We start from the raw sequence: 20679 nt of genomic DNA, 5'->3' as shown, positions 1-20679 counted from the left end.
AAAATACGAAGGATAAACATATCAAATCTTGAACCTTTTATGGCAAATACTAGTGCTAATGTTAATAAGATTATTAGCACTCAATCTACTAACCGCCAACTTACACCAGACCCAGAATCTCATCTTCCATAACTTCAATTTCCCAAGCTTCACTCTCACAGGAACTCTAGCTTTAAAATCCAACGGTATCCGACCCATCCGTTGTTGCTCTTGTAACTCTGCCACCACCGTACTACTGAACTGGACCTCTCCGGTCAAGATGACGTGGAGGATGGTCGTGTTCCGATGGCCTTGGTAGAAATTCGGCAGTGACCCGGTACACAGGCTAATGTTGGTATACCACACACTTACATTACTCCCTCGCTCGTAGTAGATTCCGATCCTCTTATTCGGATTGCGGGTGGTGATCTTCAGGTCGAATCGGGCGTATACACTCAAGTTAGGCTTGATCTGGAAGTCGGTGATCATTAGACTGTCGAAGGAGTATTTTGGTATTTTTGGCCGGAAAATTAAGAAGAGTATGCCTATGATGACGCCGATCAGGATGATGAGGACAAGAAATACGATAGCCGTCCAACATAAGCACTTGTAACAACGTCTCCGATTGCTTGGGGCCTCTTGGTCGGGCTCAGGATCAGGTAATGTGAGACCTTCTGCTGGGATTTCATGGTCTGATTCGTCTTTCTCTGATCTGAACGATTCGGTTGTTGGTAATGGCTCTGATGATGGTGGTAATGGATCTGATGTGGATGCTTCGGCCTCTACGGGGTGGATCCTTTGATTATCAGCCATGGCCTGAAAACTGAATTCTACGTACTATATGATCTTCTAGGCATTGAAATCTCTCTCTCTCTCTCTCTCTCTCTCTCTCTCTCTGGATGAGCGGACGAAATGAAAGGCTGGGATGGTGTCTTGATAATGTTATATACTTGTTTGATGGTGTCGTGTCTTTGTAAGAATATTTATGTTGGTGATGGATCACCTTACTCCCACCGGTGTGAAAGTGTGTCTTTACTGTACCTTTCAAGAGAAATTACGATGGAACCGGTAGGACTGGAAGATGGAAGATCTAATCACGTATGGCATTTGTGGCAGGGTTATTTATCAATCAGGACCGTTCATCTAGTTCCTATATACTGTATGGAAAGTGGGTTTAGTAGAATTTATTCAAATTATGTTAGATATCTGATCAGTGGACTCCAAAGTAATGGTAATAAAGAAATAGTTTGGATTTTATACTCAGTGATGGATGGTATTTGTTTGGTATGTGTGATTTTTGAAACATTTTCTGTTCATGATAGGTATCAGAATATGGACGGATCTGATTGATGTATCATTATGCCACGTAGGACTTTGATAGATGGATGTACTATTTTCTGTTCTTCATGCTCTGCCGTATCATCTCCCTTGATTTTCTGTCATACAGTCAAGCTTCAGTAGAAGCTTCTGTATATCTACTCCATGGGTGATGCAATTTGCAGCCGCACAATTTCACATAGTTGCTACACGTGTACAGATGTGCGGTACACGTGTAAGATCTACGATCATCCTCAGTTTGGTCTGTGGTTGAGTCTTTCCCAGCCTGGAAATCAAGCTGGGCGCATGAGTTGCAGAAGAGTAGCTGCTCTTTTAGAAGCCGTCCATCTTTTGCACACGTGCAGTCTGAATGATTTGTGCACCCCTAGATGTATGGCTAGGAAACATTGACGGTGGGGCCTGACTAATGGATGGCGTGGATCGACACACGTGTGAAACTTCTGAAAAATGTGGTGCCCATATGTTTAGGCGCATGCAGGGGAGCGGATTAGGTGTTATCTGGGTAAGGTGTTACCCTTAACGTGGGGGCCCACCTTGATGCATATATTGTATATCCACGCCGTCCATCCGTTTTTCAGCTCATTTTAGTACGTGGTCCCAAAATTTAAAGCAGACCCAAAACTCAGGTAGACCATACCAGTGGAAACACATCATCAAGGTGGACCCCACGGTAGGATATCCTATCCGTGAAAAAAGGTGGGACACATCAGGCTAATCTACAATAGAAGAGAACGCAGCGTAAATATCAATGGACGGCCGATGGTATAACTTAGTGTACTGGAAGGATACGCTGATTGAGCTGATCGGCCTGAATTTATTTTTTTCATGTCATCATCACGGTGTAGCCCACATTTTGAATGGATAGGATATCCTAAACATATGACATGTTGGAGGAAATAAAATGGATGTATCATAACTTATCATACAGCCGCAGTACCTGATCATCTTTTCTTCTGTTTTTTTTTTTAAATTATTTCCTGTTACCACGTAAACTTGCTTACGAGACTTTTTAATGCTACGTGGGGTTGCTGGCTCGCCTTAAAATATAGTGAAAGCCTGTGAATCTGGTATGTGGTCCAGGACTCTCTCCACGATACACGTGTCATGAAGAATCCTTCGGAACCGTCCATCTGGTCCCCAGTATGGCATATGGCTAATGGTTCAATATATCACATTGTTGGAACCATACGAACCATGTACTTGGAAGCATCGAATTGGTTCGCGGTCGAATGTCATTACAGAAAACTGATGTATTGGATTGTTTGAGAGATTTGATTTTTAAAAAGTGGGTCATCCATTATATGGACCACTAGATGAATGGTCCTGATTGATATTCACCCATTCCGTGTGTACATTAGGAGAGAGTGCTCTAACATACCATGGTTCTATCGTCTCTACCGTAAATAGACCATCAGACTATTATTATAAATATCCGGACGCGGATTTCCTGCGAAAGCCATTCGCATTAAGTTCTTGCGCTGTAAGCCTACGTGGAGACTACCGTGATGATTGTGAGAAATCTACCCCATCCATCCGTTTTTTGAGATCATTTAAGGACTTGATACTAACATTTATCAGGATCCAATACTCAAGTTGGCCACACTAGAGAAAAAGGTTGGTAGGGAAATTCCTACCGTTGAAACATCCCTGGGGTCCAAATTAATGTTCACATGCCATCTATACCGTCCATAAAATCATTAATACTGGGATGAACTGAAAGCACAAATATTTTCATGATTCAAAACTTCCGTGGCCCCACGAATATTTCAACTGTGTACGTTCAATCCTCAATTTTTCGGCCCACTTGAGTCTTGGATCCGGCTCCATTTTTATTAAAAGCCTTAAAATGAGCTCAGAAAACGTATGAACGGGGTAGATTTCTCACAAAAATCACGGTTCACTCCAACTAAATTTCCAGAGCAAGAACTTCATGTGAAAGCCGCTAGCAGAAAATCCGCGTCGAAATATATAAAGCTTCGGTATAAATAAATGATCAGGTCCTGCCGCGTATACTACAAGCTAACCGTATTACAAGTATCTCCTGCCAACGTGTTTCATAAACAGAAAATCCGTGCCGTAAAAATAGGGTGATGTCATCATCATGAAAATCATCTCTAATAGAATAGGACGACAAAATGAGCATTGGGCCACACTACTAAAACGAATGGACAATGATGATCTTACCCAACATATATATTTTAAAAATATCAATGAACGAATCAACCTTACTTTCATTTTATACGTGATTCATGATGGGGCAATCTTTTGCACGGATCGGATACATTGAATATAGCTGGAAAACATAAGAAATACGGAAAGGGATCGGCTACTACCCTACCACTAGCCTCTGTGGGCCCCACCATGATGTATGTGTTTCATCCATGCCGTCCACCCATTCTTCCAGATCAATTCAAGATATGAGCCCAAAAATGAGGTTGATCCAAATCTCAAGTAGACCACACAGTGTTGATTGAACGCTCACCATTAAAAACTTCTTGGGGCCACATAAATTTTGGATCAAGCTGATATATATTTTTTCCCTTCATCTAAGTCTATATGACTTATCAACAGGTTAGATGTAAAATAACCATTACAGTGGGCCCTAGGAGGTTTTTAATGGTGGACATTCAATCACTGCTATTTTCCAATGGTGTGGTCCACATGAGAATTATATCTATCTCATTTTTGGGATCAAAACTTAAAATTATTTTTCAAAATGGATGAACGGCGTGGATAAAACATATACATCACGGTGGGGTCCACATAGCACCGACCACTAGCCACCTGGCTGGTGGCGGCGTAAGTAGCCAAACCGCGTCCAAGAAATACGGTAAGCTTATGGTAATGTATGAGGATTCTGATGATTTCTCGTTGGTAAAAGCTCGGTTAAAAATTAAAATCTAGCTGTAGTCTGTAGAGGGATGATTCTCGTGCTGATACAGTGCATGTAGGATGTTTGCGAGCCCCAAACACAACACTTCACAAATGCCGGCCACGAGTTCATGTGTAGAACATCCGACCCGTGTATCAGGTGGGACCCACATTGTATATGATCTGACCAAAAATTAGACCGGTAAACAATCAGGTAGACTGACATTTACTAAAATACTGGAGAGTCGGAGTTCGCCAGCATGGTTTTTTTCCGGATGCTCTACGTAAACGGCTCCCACGTGAAACACGCGTAAGGTTGGTACGTGAGGCTGCGTGTGAAGCTACGCACCCCATAAATACTTGGCTTTTTTTTTTTTTTTTTTTTTGAGTTAGCTAATACTCAAGGCTTTTGTATGATGCTTGATACGTAGGCAGTTCGAAACATTGCATGTGGCATGCATTAGTAGATATTAAACCATCTAAATTAGTAGATATTAAACCATCTAAACTGCCAAACTCACTGGATCATCCAAGTTCAGTTAAAGAAAATTATATTGCTTGCAAAGCCCTAACCTTTGATTGGTTGGTGGACACTCGTTTGTTGAAATAAGGCCGTTGATATATGCCATTTTTAACGGTTCAATGAATCTGGTAGTTGCTGCTGCTCTGCTCTCGGCCGTTGGAATGCGTGTGCCATAAATGAATTTGCATCTCAATCCAAACCGTACAACTATGACCCGAGCGTTGACATAGGCAACACGTGGTGTATGAACATGATCTATGTCAACACGTGGTGTATGAATATGATGTGATGATGCCGGCCACCTGTCCAACTACTCGCTAAATGTGTAAACGTGATTATGCCATATTTGAAAGGTAGGGTTCTTCCTTTTACCGGGGTTACACATTTGTCTCCCATAGGACTTTTCGATATAGATAAAATGCAATTAAAAATGGATTATTACACTCAGCCGTGAAGAACAATGTAAAATACTTTTCCGAGTGAAGAATTGAATTCAGCGTGTGAGCGTAAAATTAAATTATAGCTAAGATTACTAGCTACTTGATTAACGCTACAAATTACACTACGAAATGTAATTTACTTGGCATGAAAAGTAAAATAATTACATTACGTAATGTAATTGACTGGCAAGATAATGTTTAGTTTTAATTGGGTTGGCATGAGACGACCTATTCCTACTGAATTCATTTGTTATTTATAACCTTAAGTCAATTATACGGATCTTTTCCACGTTCTGATGGTTGCTATAACTATTCAGGATTACACGACATTCTAGAGACTTCCTTACCATTTGTCCCGTAATTGTTCCTTCACGATCGACCATCCGCAGCAGCACTTGATACATTCCAACTATGTTATTAAGAAATCATCTTCACACATCTCGTGTGAACGTTACCCACCACCCAAAAAAAAAAATATCGCTTCACCTCTGGAAAAAAGTGAAAGTGACGTGCGACTCCTCATTAATGCGGCATTTATTATCCATACATGGCAGGTAGCCAATAACCGCTCTCTGCCGACTCATCGTAACACGTTAGCGGTAGTCACCCTTTATTGAGGCAAGCGTCGAACCTTGTAATGAGGATATATAAAAGAATATGCATGTAAGCTTATTGTCTAATCTCTAGAAAATTGTGGAGATCAAGTGCATATTTATAATGAAGGTTGGAATCCTTGTTAGAGTGATAATTTCAAGGAAGATGACTTGAATTTCATAGGTAATCTAGAGGCTTAGGAAATGTATTAAGAGTGGGGAATCACCTAAGTTCTAATGACATTAAAAAACCTATCAAAATGCCTGATGCCCAAATGTAACACCTTGAACTTTTCAATACCTGAGTATTGAAAGTTCTTAAGTATTACTATGAAGTTTAACTCAATATATACATGTGAACAATACCAATTTAGCCATCTTAACCCCACATCTATTCCCCAACATGAATCCGACCATTGATCATGTGGTTTGATATATGTACCTTTCCTTACTAATCAGTGAATAATTCTCTATCCATAATGATTTAGATGTAAGTTTTTTTTTTTGTAAGAACTGTTTAGAAAAGTGCATATAATCATGTAGAATCATTAGATTTCACAAAACTCTTAGATCAGTAATAATTATGAAAATGCCGTTAACCTATACCCGTAAATCCCAAATCACATGGTTCTCCTATCTATTTCATGCGAAATTGTATATCAGGCATAATTATCATAAATTAATCATACATGTCAAATTTTGACTATTGGATCAACAAGAACAATGGCTAAAATAGATGTTCACTTGAGATGGCCTACCTAAGGCTCCTATCTACCTCATACGTCGGGAAGGGCCCTATTATAGATCGACAAAACAAATGGATGGAGTAGATTTCTCAAAATATATCTGTGGACCTCACGTTTAGGTGTGTGTACACGAGGTGTGTGTACACCCCAGCGCACTGGGTTATCAGACACGGTTTGACCCGTGAAATCCCAAAAACAGATGGATCCCTACCGCGTACAACGGACAACTTCCATTTGAGAGCCCTGGTGGCCCGCCATCATGATCATCCACGATGATATGAACTGTTCATCATGTCCATGGGACAAATTCGACCAAACCCCAACCCCTTCCACACCAAACCCAATCGGGCAACCAAACAGACTTTCGTCCGCAAACCCTTCCGCAAACAGTGCCAAGAAACCAAAATGGTTTCAAACTCTGTTGCGTAGGAAACTTGAAAAGGGCTACCTGAATCTGATCGGAACCGTTCAAAACAAGGAGGAAGGACGTCCGATCCTCTCCACGTCGACTAAAAAAGGGAAAGTGGGATGAAAGCCTCGACACCCGCCGAATAAACGCACGAAATAGTTGCACCATGCAAAAGTTTCTTCGTAATTACGGATGACCAAATCATTGATCTAGTGGGCCAATCAATCTCAGCAAGTCAATCCAAATCTGACATAAAGGAAGGAAAAGAAAAACCAGAAGGATGACCGCTGGTTGCAGACCACGGCTATACGATTCCGATTTTGTTTGCACAAATGCAGGGTGCGTAAGAAATTCACCTGTTTTCCTTAATGCAAAATAAGAACTACGTAAGAGACCCCGAGAAGAGTCTAGAAGACTCATACCCCTATAAAAACAGCCTTCGTCCTGCGCTTGGAGGAAGCACAGCGAGTAGAGAGAGGGAAACGAGAAAGAAAGAAAGAAAACAGAGAAAGAAAGAGTCCAACAGGAAAGGAAGGAAGGAAGACAGTAAGAGAGAGAAAGAAAGAGAGACACGAGCGGGAAAGAGAAGAAGAAAGTGTGGAGGCCGGCACTTTGGTTCAACTCCAACAAAGAAGAGGAGACCATTGTAGTTATACGCCAGCTTGGTTCGAAATCCAACCTTCCTTTTTCTCTTTCTTCCCTTCTCTTTTCAAAATTCAATCTATCTCTCAACAAAAGAATTCCGTTTACATTAAGCCAAGTCGATTCAATAATAGGATGGGCCTAAACACGATAAGTTAGAAACTTATCAACTTAGACACATGTAACTCGTCTAAGGAATAGTTTAAGTTGAGTTTTCCTCAACCCTAATATGACATCTAACCTAATCAATTCAAATAAGGCAGATTATAGTAGAATCTGATCTTAAAGTACGCCTCTGAGCATTTAACTTAGTAAGAGGCGACACCACAACCCGAGGTGAGAGATTCCTTTAAGCTTGCATTAATTTAAGTTGATATGAATTATCTTACCTTTTATATGCTTTCATGATATTATGATTCTCTCCCTGCAGTTGTTAATTTACTATCAACAATTATTTAGCCTTTAGAATTATGGTATGATGTTAATTACAAGTGATCTTCATTATTTTTATGTGGGGCGATGGATACAAGCCTTGCCCTTGCCTGTACTAATTTGTTGAGTTAGCCCTTGCTACTCTCTTTTTATTGAGTTGGCCATTGCCACTCTCCTCTTTGTTGAGTTAGCCATTGCTACTCTTCTCTTTGTTGAGTTGGCCATTGCCACTTTCCTCTTTGTTGGGTTGGCCATTGTTACTCTCCTCTTTATTGAGTTATCCATTGCTACTCTCCTTTCGATTTTGTTAGCCTTGTACTATCTACCTTTATAGCTTGGGCATATGTCTTGATATTCCAAAACCTCTATCATTCAGTTTCCATTCTTTTTTATGCAAGTGATGTGTTGGAGGTATCACAACTAGTGATTTAATTATTATATCATAAATATAATGGGCTCTGGGTAGAGACCCTCTTGGTTGACGTGTAATTTCATGGGTTTAGATAGTGGCGCACAAATCAATGTAAGTAATTTGCAATGCGTGTTACATCACTTCCGAGATTGGATGTCGCAAATAATCACTCCATGAACAAATCGTGTCATGTAATTCATCTGACCATATGTTGTGCCACCTCGAGGTGTTTATATAAATTCACGGTAGCATTGGACATGCCGGCGAATATTCATAATTATGAGATGCGGGTCGAGTCAAGTTTAATATGAATTGTATTCCACATTGTAATGATCACTATGTATGATGAGCCACACACACTTTGTTAGGCATGCATTCATATAAATATTGGTTGCACATGCTGATACCCCTCGTAGTAGTGAAGTACGAGACGTATCAGAATCCTTACATTACTTTTATGAATCTCTTGAATTATTATTAATCTTAAATGATAACTATCACTATAAGTAGGGCGTTGACCCTCTCCGACCGTACAGATGATGCAGGTGATGTACAGATTGAAGACCTAGAGGACCATCTCCCTATGGAAGATTATACTGATTACATAAGAAGATAGTTTCATGACTTAGTTTTATATTTCTGCAAACTCGATAATGTAATAAGCTTTCGTTGAGATGGCATTTGATAATTTATTGAATTCTTTTACTCTATTGAAATAATAAATACAATTAATTTTATTCTCGTGAATGATTACTTTCGTGAAAGTAACTGAATGAGATTTGAATTAGATGACATCTGAATTTTTTTTTAAAAAAAGACGCAATTTTTAAAGCATCCAAATCTATACATTATTAACACTCGGTTTTCTCGAACACGAGTATAAACTCTGGCCATGAAAATTCGAGATGTTACACCAAATGTCATTTATATAGAAATTGATTTGCAATGGCTATAAAATGGGTAGAAAATGACGTGCTCGATCAATCGAACTTTGTTGAAATAGGCCAGAGAACTTGCTGGACAGTTTTAGCCATCTTCGATCGATCGAGCTTGACCTTCGATCGATCGAGCTTTGATCAAGAGATTTACATCTTTAAACCTCTTTTAGTCAATTTATCATATTTCAATTGAACTCATAAGACTGATGGATGATCAAACAAAGGTTTACCTATTAAGGAATGAATCATCTAGAAGTTAGGTTGTTTTGGATCTAAGGTTAGGGTCACCAAGGCACCTCATGATTTACTTGTTATTCACTCGTTAATGTTTTATGTTCTCTTGGGTCTTCATTCTTCAGCTTCTAATAGCCAACTAACTCACTGAGACATGGACTCACGCGAATGATAAATGTGTACAAATAAGTATACTAACAATTTTAAATAAAGTCGTTTGGTAAAATCACTTTTTCAAGTAAAAAATAAAAGCTCTTATTTTAAGTAAGCATGTTTGGTAAAACCTTCAAATAAGTACTTTTTTAGGGGTAGTTAACATCATTTTTAAAGATTAAAATAACTCTATTACAAGAGCAATCCAATGGTTGTTTTGGTGAATTTCACCGTATATGAAACCATGCCCAAAATGACAAAAGAATGGATGACTACAATCTTCATATTTTAGACATTTGGGCCATCCATTAGATGTGAATCAACCATCATGTGGAGTCCCCCGTTGATGTGGACCGTCCATTATGCGAGCCAAACCTTCAAAGTGGGTCATCTATCATACAAGGCTCGTCTTGGATGTGGAACATTCATCATTAGGAAGGGCCCAACTTGATATAGGTCATCTATCATATGGGCCCCACCATCAATGCCAATTGTCCTTTATGTGGAGCCCTTCTATGTCCACTACCCATCACCGATCACATGGAGTTCACATTTGATGTGTCCATGGTGTGGCCCTATCTTTAAAGTGGATTGTCCATCATGTGGGACCCACTTTTGATAACTCCACCATTCATCGTGTGGGGTGCACCTTCTATGTGGATCATTTATCATGTGGCCCACTTTGGATATGGGTCATCCATCATGCGAGACATTGGATCTGGACTGTCCATTAAGGGGGCCCGCTTAATGTGGGTTGTCCATTATGAAGGGCCACACTTTGATGTGAGCCATCCATCATGTGAAGCCCACTCCGTCTATTATGTGGGCCCACCTTAATGTGGACCATTCATTATGTGGGGCCCCACTTTTAATATGGATAGTTGATCATGTGGGCCCACCTTTGATGTCAACCGACCATCATGTGGGCATCATCCATCATGTGGATCCCACCTTTAATGTGGATTACCCATCAAATGGGACCCACTTGATGTGCATGTTCCGTCATGTGGGTCCCACCTTTGATGTGAACCATTCGTTAGGGGGGCCCACCTTGATGTGGGGCCCCACATTCAATATGAGTCGTTCATCATGAGGGGCCCACCTTTGATGTCCACCATCCATCATGTGGGTCCCACCTTTGTTGTGGACCATCTATCATGTGGGGCCCACTTGATGTGGATAGTCCATTATGTGGGACTCACCTTTGTTGTGCACCGTCCATCATGTGGTGCCCAACCTTCAACATTGGTCATTCATCATGTGGGCCTACCTTTAATGTCAATCTTCCATCATGTGGTCTCACATTAAATGTCCACCATCCATCATGTGGGCCCAACTTTGATTTGGACCATCCATCGAGTAGGGCTTGCTTGATATGGATCATCTATCATGTGGGGCCACACTTTGATGCAAGCGATCCATCATGTGGGATTCACCTTTGATGTGACCGTGCATTATGTGGGCCCACCTTCCATATGGGTTGTTCATTATGTGAGCCTACCTCAAAGAAATTGTAAAGATAAGAGAAGAGGGTAAGATGGGAATTATTTTGGAAAGTTCAAGGACAAACTTGTCCAAAAATTAGTCCAAAATGTCTACCTGCTTGATTATGCCAAATAAGCTCCATTTCAAAAAGTGAATCCTTCTTAACTTATAAAATCGGAGCTTATTTACTACTTTTTAAATGAATAAGACAACAAAATGAATAATTAACCTTGGAAATAGAAAAGGAGAATACCCGAAAGTGTATGTTGCACCAAAAGTGCAATATATAAATAAATTAATCATTCAATAAAGTACTATTAAATTTACATCCATGTTGAAAATATGAAGAAAGACATGCATGTCTCATTTCTTCAAGACTAATCGCTCCATTCTTATCCACATCAATCGCATCAAACCGGTTGCGGTTATCAGCCAACTCCTCTACGTTTAATGTACTTGCTAATGCCTTAAAAAGGTCGAGAAACAACCAATTAGAATCCATCTAAACTATCTAAAAGAAATCATGGTAACCATAAATATTTTCTTTTTCTTCCAAAGGATTTCAATCAAAACACAATTTCTTACCCTAAGAGCAAGTTTCTTTAAACAACTATATTTCAAAAAATGACGCATGTTGGAAATAAAAAATATATCCACAGGGATCTCTGATGCATCTCTCCCTTCTCTCACTCATGGATGTGCTAGAAGAAAGAACACTGATCAGAAGGTATTCCAATCAACTTACAAGTCAAATTGAATGAAAGAAAATACAACCATCAACCCATCCAATCATGTCGTTCAGTTCAAATAGATAAGAAGTTTGATAAGCACCTGTTACTAGCAACATGGTATGGTGTCGGCAAAAGGAATAATTCAAGGCCATAAACTTCTTAGCAAATTTGTTAATATAAGAATTAAGAGCAGATATTTTCAAGTAATCCAACTTGTAAAATCATCATCTAAGCCTTATTCCAACTAATTGGGGTCAACTATAGGAATCTTGTTTTGCCATTCCACTCTATCAAGGACAATAAATTTAGTTAAATCATAGGTCATCGGTTCTTTTCTTACTCTCCTCAGTCCTTATGCACATCCTTTTGAGCCTTCCTCTTGCCCTTTTAGAGCATTCAACTTGAACCAGTTCAACCGTTCTTACTAGCACAGTTCTTGGTGGCTATTGCATATGGCCAAACCATCTAGGTTCTACTTTTTCTCATCTTATAATTATTGGTGCTATTGCTAAGTTCCCTATGTAACATATGCACTTTAAATCATATTACTATCCAGAGACTTGTCTACTAAATGTTATTTAATCCTTTTGATGTAACTAGATACATACATAAGGCTTGAGCTACAATCAGTCTCACATGAGGATCCCCTCCCTCCCCCCCTTTTATGTCCTTCTCCCTCCATCCCTTTCTCCCTCCCTCGCTCGGCAGCAGCCTACTGCTACACCAAAACCCCTACCCAGCTGAGACGAGATTCATAATCCTCTGCAACGGACGCAGATTGTGTATATCCGTTTTACTAGCACATTTTTAGATCATGAGCCCAAAATTGAAGCATATCCAAAGCTCAAGTGGCTCACACCACAAGAAATCACGGGGATAATGGTAACCACCATTGAAATCTTTCTAGGGCCCCACTTATATTTATTTGTAATCCAACCTGCTCATAAAGGGTCGTTTGGATGCCTGTAAAGTCATTAAGTTGTAATCTGATTATAAGTAATTTGATTACAGGTGTAAAGTGTTTACACGTGGTTCTATTTGGCTTTAAGCCGTAATTTAAGTACAGGGAAACAATTGCCCATGTTTTGATAACTCGAAATATGTTTATAGCCTATATTTAGGTATTCACTGACAACAAAACTTGGAATGGTAAATCTTTTAAAAATAATTAATGGACATATAAAGTTTTTATGTAAGATAGATCATTGGGATAAACCCAAATCAATAGAGCATGTGGCCAATTTTTACGATAAACAAATCATTTGGTGGGCTACAGAAGTGGGCCCACTAATTCAAACACAGCATTAAGGTTTGACAACATCCCAACATACAACCCTAGCAATAGTAACAAAGAGAGAGAGGGAGAGAGGGAGAGTGTAACGCCCTGAAATTCGGGGGTCGAGCATAACTCAACTCCCGAGTTCCAAAACATCACTTATGCAACATATTTAATGATGGATGTATGTTGTCTGTATTAGTGCATAAAATATGGAATAGATTAAGCCAAATAACAAATATAATTCAGGGATAAGTGAAGAAAGCAAGCGGAAGACTTATAGAAATATGTGTACAAGTGTAAATCCCTGAAGTACATATACATACCAGGTTGTTCTGACAAGTGTTACTATCAAAATTACAAGTATTAGATTATATCATTTAATTTCCCAAAACCAATCCCAGCATCCCGCGCATTAGAACAAGGCTCACTAGAACCCGTCTGAAAACTGCATAAAAGAGAAAGCAGCCTCATCATCATCCATCTCCTGCTCTGCCTCAGAAGTCGCATTCAAATCTGCAACATCAGAACCTAAGACAGAGTCTGGTGGGTGTTTAACACCGCCCCAGAACGTGGGAGTGAGTGATTAACTCAGTGGAACAATAAAGCACAGGTTAACATATTATCAGTTCAATCAAGCAGTAATGATAAAGCAGAATAGTTAAACATGTCCTAAGTACTCTTGTTAATGTAAAGATGTATGCAGAATGATGCGTGCCCTCACGCGTTCACCCTCAGCGTCTTCATCTTACGTTACGCATGACACCACCTCAAAGTGCGCCACATCTACAAAGCACATGCAAATACGGTGCATGAATATGATTACCAAGTTATTATTAGTCCTTTTCATACAGCAGGATTAGGAAGCTAAAGTACCTTCCTCATATCACCATCCAAACAGTGATCCATTCTAGGGTCGTCAATCCTAGACATCTCATATGATCATATGATTGTAGGTCGTTGCAAAGGGCTTGTCACCAATCAATGCACGCCTATCATACCTTCGTTCCTACACTAAGGCTCGTCACCTCAATGCAGTATCCAGGTATACTCGAGGTCACTACAAAGGGCTCGTCACCAATCAATGTAGGCCGATAGCACGAATATAGTATCCCATACCACCATAATCGGCTCACGAGTTTAGTTGCTCACTGGTCACTACGAGGAGGCTCGTCACCCCAGCGTAGGCCGACAGCTCGACCATGGTGTCCCATACCACCATGTCCGGCTCATGAGTCTTAGCGGATCAAGGTACCATGGTTAATAGAATTTCATTGGTAAGTTCGGTACCCTAGATTCAAACAGTAACGTCCATACATGGTGAACATACATTGGGCAATCGGGTTACTTGACGAACTCGACTAGCATGAGCGCACATTGGGTTGAATGACATAGAGTGCGCAAATACTCCGCGTGGCCAAACCACTGCCGACAACTCTAATACGACTTGGGTTCGTCTAATACATCCTACGTGGCGAAAGTAACCTCAGCCACAATCTTAAGGCCGATTACCGATTTCCTGGACTAATGCATAGTCTCACACACATTACACTACAACAGATATTCGTATTGAATGTAGAACAGTAAAGGAATAACAACTCAAATCATATGGTACACAAGCATTTGAAGAAATATCAACTTAACATGAATGTAAGCATAAGTAATGCTTGAATTTAAACAGCAAGGAATGTAACTTACATGAAGGAAAATCATACACACTAGTGGGAGAGTTGAGAATCGCTTCTCAACGCCCATACTAGGTTGAAATATCACACTTTAGATCATTCAGACATTTCTACAAACACTTAGAATACATAAAACAATATACAAGACGTATGTTGAAATACAAGCATTTGGACAATTCCTTTTACCAAGGAGTTGCCGCACATACAATTAGCATACATACATGACAAATAATCATGGCAAACATAGGTGCATATTTTATACGTATACGGTACTTTATACATACACATAGAATACACAAATCTCAATATAACACATGCATATCAGGAACGCAACATAAACATAACATTTGGCATGTGAAATCTCATCCATAGCAAGAATAAACCATTAACTGGCATTGAAAGCCTTGAAAACCATAACCTATACACTTAAAGTCCGCACCTTAAGCCAGAAAAGAACACCGAACTGATTTCAGACGATATGTCTTCGTCAACGGCGACAGAATAACCTAAGACAAGAATAGAAATGAGATACAGCAACACCAAGTCTATTCTAAGCTCTAACACAGATCAGGGTTAGGTTAACTTACCCAAAGATGAACTCAGAATTGTCCGAATAATGATTCAAAGTGAAGGTTAAAGGATGAAGAAGAACGGGAAAGAATCTAAGATGATTCACCAACTTCTCTCTCAATTTCTCTCTCTTTTCCTTTCTCTTTTCAAGGTAGGGTTAGGAAATTCGTATGGAAAAGAGAGCTAGGGTTTAAGGACTATAAATAGGCCTATTATAGATGAAAATAACCCCAGGGCCAACGTATACTTAGGGTATAACCAAAACCAGCCTCTCACGATCTAACGAAGCACTTCTGGTGGGTCTATTACCACGAAAAGTCGGACTTAAGCTCACTGACCATGAATCTAGGTCAAGCTGAGTTTTCGTACCGACCGGCTCTTCAGATCAGCCATGGCGGACCACTCTCAATACAACGGTCACTGAATCTCGATCAGGTCCACAAGCACAAGGACATGCCTGGGCCACCTTCCCTGATCAGAGGGTGAAATTGGGTCAGAATCCAATGGTCAGATTGCTTAAAATCATCGCGCAAGCGACACGACTCAGATTTCATAAAAGCTTAATAAATTTCCAACCGTTCTCACACTCTTCACTCCAGACTCAATCAAATCGACCTAGAACATTACATGGACTTGATTTTCGAGGTGATGACCAAGTCCAACATGGTGACTGCAACAGCCTAAGATCATTGCTTTCGGACTTCCGACGCACGGTTCAGGTCCGATCCAAAACTTTCAAAAATTCCCAAGAACAACTGGATATAGCGATGGATCCCAAATTTCAGAGTAACATAGAGCTAACTATTCTACAGGTTTTGAGTCATGCAGATCGAATTTAAAGTGATTGATGCAAATTTCACAAGCAATCGAGTATAGCGCTAATTACCCCAAAAACAACTACTAAGGAAAGATCAGCACAAAATTTTCAGGGTCATTACAAAGAGGTTTATCTTCTTTTTCTTCTTCTTGATCATCTTATTGTTTCGTTTTGCGTCTTTGTAACTATTGGAAGATTATCCACAACTCTCTTTACTTTGATTTTTAAAAAAAAATTATACCCGTTACTTGAAATCCCTTTACCTGTAATTTAAAACATAACTTTTTCTCATGTTTCAGATTACAAGTCGGATTACAACCTGTAATTTGATTACAAGCAATATAACCATTCAAATGGCTCATGTAATCTAATTACCTATAAATAGATTCCTACTTAAACACTTTATAGGCATACAAACAACCCTCAACGTGATCCAAACATATCTAAAAGGAAAACGCAAATATCGGCTTGATCTAAAACTTCACTGGCCCACTAAAAGGTTTCAAAGTTAGGCGTTCAATTTATATTGTTTCATTTGTTGTGGTCTTCTTTAAGTCTAGATATGTTTCAATTTTAGCCTAAAATGAGCCCTAAAATGGATGTATGACTTAGATATATAGTATATACATCAAGGTGGATGCCACAGGTAGCGCCGCACTTAATCTACTCACCTCTAAAACTAGGATAGAAAAACAGGGGCACAGATTGGGTACTGAGACAAACAGTCCTGTCAAGGGATATGTGGGCCCACTGTTATATATATATGTAACGTCTCGGAAAAATCCGTACAAAGACCCGAGTATCACCTCAGGTAGAAATCGTTAAGGATCAAATTATGTAGAAATTAGATGAAAATTAACTAAGCACTAAACTAAATTAATTAGTAGATTTGCTTGAACCGCTTTTTATGCGAACTGCAAGACCCAAAATTAGTAGAATCGCTAACTCTACATTACCTAAAAACCTAGGAGAAATCTCAAAACCCAGTTGCTCTCGGGAGCACATTAAAACTCCGTATCGGACCTAGACCGCGCGTCGAAAGTCCGATTACTGCAAAATTATACGATTATGACCGCCTTACTGGCTTGACAATTATCTCGGGAATCAGGTCCAAATAGTATCCAGAAACGCACAACTTGAGCCTGGAGCGAAATGTGTGAGAAACGTGAATTTCTTTAGAAAATAAACTCAAACTTAAGTGAATTGGGCCGTTTACTTGCAGGCCAAATTTAAGATTTCAAACCTTCAGATTCTGACCCAACTACACCTTTGGATCAGGGAAATTTTCCAACACATGTTAGTGTACTTGTGGCCCTAATCGAGTGACGGTGGTTGTTAAACTGAAACTGGTCCTCCATGGTCGATCTATAAATCCGATCAGACCGAAACTTTAACCTGTCAAAGATCCATTGTCATGGAACTTTCTCCAGACCGTATACAGGAAATGAACCTCCAGATGAGCTCCGTTGGCCTGAAACAGCCACCCTTTGGCTATAACCTAAGTATACCATGGTCATGGGGCCATTTGCACCAGTTCTGGGCCTATATAAGGGCCTTAACACACCCCTCTCTCATTCTATACGAATTTTCTAAACCCTAGGAGATAGGAGAAAAGAGGAGGAAAGAGTAAGGAGAAGAGAGAGAGAGAGAGAGAGTGAGAGATAGTTGTTGGGATTCATTCCCACCACTCCACGTGCCGAATCATCTCTTCCGTGTCGCTACACCGTCGAATTTGAATCCATTTTTGGGTAAGAAATCCTAACTCCAATCTGTTTTAGGAATCCGAATAAGGAAAACGATTAAATAACTAACCTATTTCATAATTTAGGTAGCCGTTGTGCTGTAGACAAAGGCGTAGTATACGAACCGAGTTCGTAATCGGCGTATCGACGAAAGGTGTGGACTATAAATATTTAGGTTATAGTTTTTAAGGCTTTTAATGTCAGTTAATGATTTATGACTGACTTGATTACTGTCACATGTATTTAGATGCGATGTTTCCCGTATATTACACATATATATATATGAACTATGTTGAATATAATGCATTCCATGTGTTTGTTGAAATGTCTGAATGAAAATGGAATTATGATTTATGCTTAACATGATTATTGATTGAGAATACATGAATATTGTATGTGTGATAACTCCTTTGTGAAAGGATTTGTCATAATATATGTTATAACAAATTTATTACATGTATGTTGATATGTGTAGTCTAAGTGTTTGATAAAATGTCAGAATGAGAAGTTGCTTGTTGAAATGTATTTAATAAGGGCATTGAGATAAGATTCTCAATTACCTTATCTATGGTTACAGCTTCCTTCATGTAATCTATCTCGCTACTACATGCTTTATAGGTGAAATGCTTATGTATGATATTACGTACACTATGTGTTTGTTGAAATGCTCAAATAAGATTTATATTTGAATTGGTTGTCACATATTGTTTGACTATCACATATGAATTGTTCACTTCCCAAGTATAGGGTTATGATGTAGTAATAAACTCGGTGAGACCGAGGTTGAATCCCAAGGGACTGAAACCTGTACGTAATCTGAAATTAAGTAGAACTAGAACTAGAATAAGATGAAATCTAAATCGAATAGAATTGAGGGAATAATGTTGGAATATTTATCTAAAACTTAAAGAATTTAGAGGTAGGAAACTAGGGTGCCAAGGATCCACTTGTAGCAATTGGGAAGCTACCTTACATTGATTCAAAGACACAACTGGAATCAAAATCCTATCTTATCCAGTTGGTAAGAAGAGATTTGTCAGATCTCTAAACGTCTCATGGATCTAATCATCAACAAATACGATTGGTGCAGATTTGGAAGTGATTCCATCACCTAACCATGACCAAGAGACTATAGTAAACAACAATAATTTACCAATCTCACAGCCAATCATGAGAGAATTGGAAAAGTTAGAAAGGGTTCCATCACCCAACCATGCCCATGAGACGATAGTGAACAACAGGGTTCCCAAGTTAACAATCTCATAATGAAAAGAACATACTCAAAGCTATTGCAGATCTACTGTAATTTGAGTCACAATAAACTATTAAAAACTAAAAGTATTCCTTAATAATCAAACTAGAATCCATAAGAGTTCAATAACCATGAATCAAAGCAAAGCCACCTTCCTAATCACGCTACAAGCTTCACCTCTTAGCCCTAGCTAAGAGGTTTAGCCTAGCAACATGATTAGGCTAAATCCCTTAAACAAAAATAAAATAAATAAGAAGAAAAACAAACTCTAATCTCTCTTTCTTTCTCGGCCTTCACGGCTACCCGATCCAGGATCCCCCTTCTCTCTCTCTCGTCTCTTTCTTTTATAGCTGTTGGAGGTCGATGGAGAGGAGTGCGTAGAGAGTGGTCAGTTGTTGAGAGAAGGCGGCTTCCGTGTGAAGAGGCGGTGGTTGCGTAAGGGTGTTTACGAAGTTGCAGCGTCCGCAACACCTTTCGCAGGAAAAGCAACGCAGCAGATCGCGTCTAAAGGGGATTTTTGGCTCAAAGTGCAGGATCTGAGCCATTCAGGCTGCATGGCTCTGGTCGGTCCCACTTTAGGATGTTTTTGAACGGTCCAGATCATCGGACCGATCCTCTCTATGGACATGTAACAGCCCGAAAAATTCGGGAGAATTTCGGACGCACTGTACGTGCGTAATCCATACGCAGGGGAGCGGCGCTGAAGCTTGGTGGGTCCCATGAACGCTGTCAATAGAGAGATCCGACCCGTCCATTGAATTCCTCTCGGAATTTCAGTTGAGAATGAGTGTTTTTTCTCTGGTTTAATGCAGACCACGGAATCTGTAAACCCACCATCCGTCTTCCATTTGGACGATCGAAAACCGATCTCCGATGTCTTTTGAAATTTATCCATTTAGGTCTGAGTGATAAGGGCCATGTGCGTCTCATGGACGGTCCGGATCGGACCGTTGATGTACGCTGGTGGCCCACAAGACCCAACGCAGGTGCTCTGTTCGCAGCAACAGGGAACGACAGTTGCCTTTTTTGAATTCAAATCGATCAAGAGACAGGTTGACAGCCTCTTCGTTGCCGTGCACGGCTAGTGCACTTGTGCACTATGCTCACCCATCTCAAGGTGGAATCCACCGCACTACTTGTGAGAGATCTGATTTGTCCATCCTTTTTCTCATCTCATTTAAACTGTCGAGACCAATTTTGAAGCATATCCAAATAGCAGGTGGGCCCAAAATCAATGAATTAAAGGTCTGATCCATCCGTTGAGCCACTTTTAGAGGGATCTAATGGCTCAAATTTTATGTGTATGGTTTATTTATGGTCCTCAGGCCATATATAAAGTTTCAATCCAAACTGATGGTGGGAACCCTGTGATCTTGCGATCTGGATAACTTTTAGGCCTCTTTAATGTGAA

The 20679-nt window shown here is 39.8% G+C and overlaps 1 protein-coding gene across 1 annotated transcript; it reads right to left on the bottom strand.

Moving 5' to 3' along the window:
• Window positions 1-11: 11 nt before the first annotated feature.
• Window positions 12-927, bottom strand: LOC131244425 (NDR1/HIN1-like protein 6). Its single transcript, XM_058244029.1, has one exon. The coding sequence runs from the start codon at window positions 790-792 to the stop codon at window positions 22-24; it is 771 nt and encodes a 256-aa protein (XP_058100012.1). The 5' UTR covers window positions 793-927; the 3' UTR covers window positions 12-21.
• Between the last annotated feature and the right edge of the window lie 19752 nt (window positions 928-20679).

This window comes from Magnolia sinica, chromosome 4 (genome assembly GCF_029962835.1).
Source record: "Magnolia sinica isolate HGM2019 chromosome 4, MsV1, whole genome shotgun sequence".
Lineage (NCBI taxonomy): Eukaryota > Viridiplantae > Streptophyta > Magnoliopsida > Magnoliales > Magnoliaceae > Magnolia > Magnolia sinica.
This window is presented reverse-complemented; position numbering and strand designations above follow the sequence as displayed.